The sequence below is a fragment of the Poecilia latipinna genome, unplaced genomic scaffold (genome assembly GCF_001443285.1).
Source record: "Poecilia latipinna isolate Pla-1442-1.1 unplaced genomic scaffold, P_latipinna-1.0 Scaffold397, whole genome shotgun sequence".
In the NCBI taxonomy this organism is placed as follows: domain Eukaryota; kingdom Metazoa; phylum Chordata; class Actinopteri; order Cyprinodontiformes; family Poeciliidae; genus Poecilia; species Poecilia latipinna.
In genome coordinates this window covers 229,414-235,530 of record NW_015113013.1, presented here as the reverse complement: position 1 = coordinate 235,530, position 6,117 = coordinate 229,414, and the positions used below count along the sequence as shown (strand labels likewise).

The window sequence follows — 6,117 nt, the reverse complement described above, 5'->3', positions numbered from 1 at the left end:
GTGGCCCTCACAGGAAAAAGTTTGGGGACCCCTGGTCTAGATGATGATGATGATGTCATCATTTACTGCTAACAAAGACTGCAGAAAAACTTAAAGTTTGATGTATTTAAGGCTGTGAATCAGTTTGCAAAGAAGATACTCCTCCTCCTCCAGGTGGTGCGTGCGGCCGAGGAGGCGGCCTCCGCCCTGGCCGGCTCCATCCACCCGGAGCAGTGCATCAAGGTGCTGTGCCCCATCGTCCAGACCACCGACTACCCCGTCAACCTGGCGGCCATCAAGATGCAGACTCGCGCGGTGGAGCGCGTCTGCAGGGAGCCGCTGCTGCAGCTGCTGCCGGACGTCATCCCCGGCCTGCTGCAGGGCTACGACAACACGGAGAGCAGCGTCCGCAAGGCCAGCGTCTTCTGCCTGGTGGCCGTCTACGCCGTCATCGGAGAGGAGCTCAAACCCTACCTGTCCCAGCTGACCGGCAGCAAGGTACGCCACTACCCACAATGCCTCTGTCTGCCTGAGGCACAAACAGCTGAGCAGTTTCATCTAGAGACACCGTTACCCATAATTCCCATGTTTACATTTTAGAGCTGTAGTCATAACATATTTACCCAAACTTATCACCACGTCATAATTTTATTCCATAATCTGTTCTACAGATGAAGCTGCTGAATCTCTACATCAAGAGAGCTCAGACCTCCACCAGCAACAGCAGCAGCTCCTCCGACATCTCCTCCTACTGACCCCCACCTCCTCCTGCTGCACCCCGCGGAGCTCCACCTCCACCAGCCTCCAGCCTTAGGAAGAGGAGGAGCTTTAAGGATGAATGTAGAGATCTTCACTGCTGATCATCTGGCTGGCCAATGGCGGGAGAAACCTGCAGGATGTCACTTCCTGTGGGACTTTCATCACTTCCTTCTTAAAGCCTCACCTGTCCTTGTTCTGTTGACCAAAACCACGTCTCTGACTTCCTGCTGCAGGTTTTCGGTTTTAGAACAGAATCTGTCGTCGTATTATAACAGTTAACGTGTCGGCAAGGATATAGACCTTTAAGACTTTAAATTAGTGGGCGGAGCCAATCAGAACTGATTTTAATTCAGTGGGCGGAGCCAATCATAACTGGTATTAAAGTGGTGGGCGGAGCCAATCAGAACTGGTTTTAAAGTGGTGGGCGGAGCCAATCAGAACTGGTTTTAAAGTGGTGGGCGGAGCCAATCAGAACTGGTTTTAATTCAGTGGGCGGAGCCAATCAGAGCAGGAGGCGGAGTCTCTATGACAACCAGAGATGTTTCAGTTGTGACCACGTTGGATCCTGAAATGCTTCGGTTTTGATTTTTTTTAGTGCAAATTTACCAATTAATTATTGATTAATGATTCCACGCCTGTCAATATTGTGTTTCCATGGAGACGCAGCTGATGGCTGATCCACAGTTGTTCAACTATGCATGAGCTGGATGAAGGTCCTGAGGAAGACTACTGCTGGTCCCTCAGCGCAACACTGAACTATAGCTGCCAATAATCAGTATTGGGATTTAAATATTGATCATCAGCAGAGGAGCCGCTTTTCAGAATGTGAACATTTTGATCGATCGACCAGCAGCCAATCAGACTCAACCTGAGAGATGGACCGACCAATCAGTTGAGCTTCCCCCTGATTGGACGTTGTTCACCAATCGGTGTGAAGTCTGGACTTTAGCAATAATCAGAAACTCAGTGGGTTTCCTCATCAGCACACTGGATGGTTTAACTACTGCTTCCACCGGGAGGCGCCGCTGTTTACCTTAGTACTATTATTATTGCTATTAATATTATTACTATTATTATTGTTTTAGCTCTGCTGTTTATTGACGGGACGGCAGCAGCACCAGAATAAATCTGTCAGAATATGAACACCTCAGAAGAAAAAGAACTAGTTCACTTATCTGATGTAGTTCATTCCTTGTAGTTCAGAAGTAGAACTGACGTTTTAAATTAATTTTTGCATTTCAAAATTCTTAAACTTAAAGTAAGCTTCTTTTTGGGAATATTTCTTGTTTTTTCTTCCTCACTAAATGTAATTATTTAAAGATTTTATTTTTATTTTTGGTTTTATTTTCGATATTTTCCAGGTTTTCCACTGACACAGCGCCACCTGCTGGCAGCAAATCATCTTTTAATCTTAAGCAAAATAAATCAGAAAAAATTTGAGAAATAGTTCAGTAAGTTAGAAATGTGAACAAGTTTTCCATGGATTTATTTTGTGTAAGTTTTTGCTTTTTGATGGTTTAATTGTATTTCCAACCGGTGCTGAGCTCCGCCGGTGTGGCCTAGTCAAAGTCCAGTCTCTGCAGCTGTTTCTCATTTGTTTCACGCCGAGTTGACTCATAATGTTTAGTTCTGAATTGGACCTGGATCAGGACGGAGTCTAGACGCCAAGCAGCGGGCTGCTTCCTGCTTTCCTTCCAGAACCGTTTGGACCTTTCAGAACCTTCGGTCTGATTCAGTTCCTGGTTCTCCCTCCAGAACCAGCCTGTTGTTGTTAGCGTGTGCCTTTGGGTCGACTCTCCTTAACTGAACCGTTGCTAACCTTTGCTAATGCTAAGCTGCTGCTTTAAGGTGGACTGAAACATGGAGCTGCTGTAAATAAGCTGCAGATGCATGGCGCCGACGCTTTGGGTTGGATCCACCTTATATTTCAGTTCTGCTGGACATATTTATCCCCTCCAATAAACAATCACTCTTCTTCTTCTTCTCCTCTTTTTGTGTTCATTAAGTCCTGTACTGACCCGGGCTGAAAAGCCGCTCAGACAGGAAGAAGCCATCCGCACACATCAGTCTGTTTACATCAGGCTACTGTGGGTTTACAATGCATGCTGGGAAAAAACAGGGCATCACAGGCTGCTCATTATTTATGAACTACAGCAGAAAATATGTTTTTTGGTTCAGAAAGGTTTTATAAAAGTGTTAATCTGCAGCAGCTCTGATTACAGAACATTAAATGTGTCTATTTGGTCCAGATGCCATGAAAATATATCAGATTGATGGTTTCCAGGGAACCAGCAGCCGTCCAATCAGATTAAAACCAAGATTCAAACTCACTTGTATGGAATTATGTCTTATAAATGATTTACCAGTGAACGTCTTAAAAAACTGATATTATCAGAAACATATTTTATCTTTCTATTTCAATTTGTTTTTATTGAGATGTTTTGTTCAGCCCTTAATCGCTGCGGTTTCTTAAATTTAACTTTTGCTACTTGTTCACTACTGTGATAACCACAGACAAACAGCGCCACCTGCTGGCTTAATTTTATCCATCTCTATCACAATTAGTACAAAAAATATAATCACTTCAACTATGACCAAAATCACATAAAAACAACCAAGACTCTCAAAATGTACTTAAAATGATATTCCGAACTTAATTTTGTTTTATTTCATGCTTTACTATATAAATGTATTGATTTATTGACAGATTTATTATTTTCCATGTGGACACTGAGACGCCACCAGGGGAGGCACTAACAATATTCCTTGGAGCCTTTTAGGAATAATGTTTCCTTCCCACAGATAAAAGTGCTCAATAATAATAATAATAATTTAATTATTCACTTTTTAAAATGTATTCTGATTTTTAAATGCAGCTGGAATATGAATTTAAGCATTAAAATGAGTCTGAATTCACTGATAACACATGGTGAAAAAATATAAAAAGGAAATAAATATTTAATGTGAATTTCAAATTGTGTGGGGATGTTATAGAAAGGACAGATCAAATTAAATATTAGGGTATTTGGTTTGATAAAAAAAAAACTTACATGGAAGATACATGTAGGTAAAATAATTGGAAAAAAAAAAGTAAAAGAATTTTAAATATTATGAGATGTTTGAGAGACAATGAATGGGGAGCAGATAGAAAAGGATTAAAGACAATTTACATCGGACTAGTTAGATCAATTTTTGATTATGGGTGTATTTTATATAATTCAGCTTCAAGTAGTTTATTGTAAAAATAGATAGAATAATATCAGGCATTAAGACTTTGTTGTGGAGCGATGAAAACAACAGTTTCAGCTCTACAGGTTGAGTTGGGTGAGACGCCGCTGGAGCTCCGGAGAGAACAACTAGGCTTACTGGACAAATATTAAAGGACATAATGAAACTCATCCTCCACATGTTACGCTGCAACCTTGTCAAGAAAAAGAAAAGTAATTAATAATTTTGGATGGATAATTATAAAGTAAAAGATATTGGAATGGATAACTTTGTAATTAGTCCTGTGGTTGTTACTCCTGTTATTCCATCATGGATCTTTGGACAATGGCCACTGCGGGGGTTCCCGCACCGCCGCCCACCAGCCACCGCAGATCCTCTCGCGCAGTTCCCGCAGCCGTCCGCCAGGCCAATCACGTCGATGAGTTCTGCAGCGCTCCCTGATGACGCACCAAAAATCTGCTGCAGATCAAGTGATGTAGCGAGGAGATTTTAGTTTCTCTAACTTGTTTTACGCGCCGGACTGCATTTCCCATGTGGCATTGGGGCTGGTTGACTGTCCTTGTTAGATCCAGCAGGTGGCGCTCTCAGCTCGCTGTTTACTGCTGCGGCTCAGCTCGGCTTCGTCGCTCCTCACCTGCAGACAGGTAAACCAAACCGGAACCCGAACCTGGACTCGGAACCAGCAAGATTTAAACTCATTTACTCAGAAAGTGTTAATAACTGGAGGTGGGATAAAGAGGTTACAAGCTTCCTGAATACAGCAAACTTCACATGATGACTGATTACTAATCATTGATTAGTGATCAGATGTGAAATCAATTAAATCGGTTTAAATTGTTTAATTTCAAACTGGATTGAATGAAATGCTGTTTTAAAATCAACTTCCTGTCCAAGAGGTTTTTCAGAGATGGAAAAGCAGGTTGTGACTGAAATATTTGAAGTTTAACTGCATGTTTATTATTTATTCTGTTGGTTCTTCCACCCTTTGACTAGGCCGTTCCTGTGCCGCCTGTGCCTGCAGGACTCCTGGGCGGTTCTGAGTGCTAATCGGACCCGGATGGTTCAGCTCCATCAGTATTCTGGCCCCGTGGAGCCCTAATTTCATTAAGGGGCCCCGTTCGCCGCATGATTAGCACCGGCCGGGCTGGCGGGTCGGGAGGTCGCTGCGATGAGAGAGAACAACTTCATCAGGCGCTGACTGGCCCATAAATCATCGGCTGTTTTCTATAAATCACGGCAGATGGCAGGGAGGGGGGCTGAGGGGCTCCTGGGAGCCCGCCGAGCATGATGGGAAGGGGCCGAGGCGGGGAGAGGAGCGGGGTCACTTCCAGTTCTGGTGTTGGAGGCGACTGCCCTCCGTTTAACGCTCTAATGTGGCTGTTTAATATGGAGGACCCCCGCCCCGACCCCCTGATGACGTCATGAGGCCGGGGGGGTGGGGGGATGATGCCGCACTGCAGCATCTCTCCTCATCTTCCTGCTGAACGCCAGACTGTCCACCTGCAGGAGCTGCTTCTGTCCACTAGAGGGCGCGCCACTTTTTAAACGTCTTTATTTTCTTAAAGAGAACGTAAATTCATTTTGCTCGTTTTTATTCTTCCATAAAAGCAGACAGACAGTTTTTGATGATAAATTAATGTTTTTTTTGGTATTTATAACGTTACCTAGCAACCCCAGCAAAGCCCGTTACCTAGCAACCCCAGCTGATCTCCAGCCTGTTTAGTCAGCTGGTTTATCCGACATACAATGCGCTATACAATGGCTGCTGGAAAACACAAGAGTTTTATTGTTCACTCACCGTCCGGAAACCACTTGCTACATTCTTGTTGGTTGTGCAGGAGCCTCTACTTCTACTTTTCAAAGTTATGTAATTGATTGAATATGTGATTGGTATTATTATTATTATTATTTGGATTTAAAGTGACAGAGACCCTAAAGCTTCTCAGGCTATGTTGATTGTTTTACATGTTAAAGAGCTTTTACCAAAAACAATAAAGTGTTAATAAAATAGACATCACTTAAAACCCAAAACTCATCTTGACACAAAGACAAATCTAATTGTTTCTCTGATGGTGAATGTTATTTATTTATTTATTTATTTATTTATTTATTTTTGTTTGTTTATTTTTGAGAAAGTATCTTTGTTTGCAA

The 6,117-nt window shown here is 42.8% G+C and overlaps 1 protein-coding gene across 13 annotated transcripts in view; it reads left to right on the top strand.

Annotated features, from left to right (window-relative positions):
• The window catches only part of LOC106950375 (CLIP-associating protein 1-B-like), a 29,717-nt gene extending 26,997 nt beyond the window's left edge, over positions 1-2,720 (top strand). For 12 of the 13 annotated variants that reach the window (XM_015037189.1, XM_015037179.1, XM_015037184.1 and 9 more), the window contains 2 exons: positions 154-477; positions 651-2,720. In XM_015037189.1, the coding sequence (XP_014892675.1) occupies positions 154-477; positions 651-734 (408 nt within the window). In that variant the 3' untranslated portion in view covers positions 735-2,720. The remainder of the gene's footprint in view (positions 1-153; positions 478-650) is intronic. The other variant, XM_015037188.1, reaches the window with a different exon arrangement.
• Positions 2,721-6,117: the final 3,397 nt, after the last annotated feature.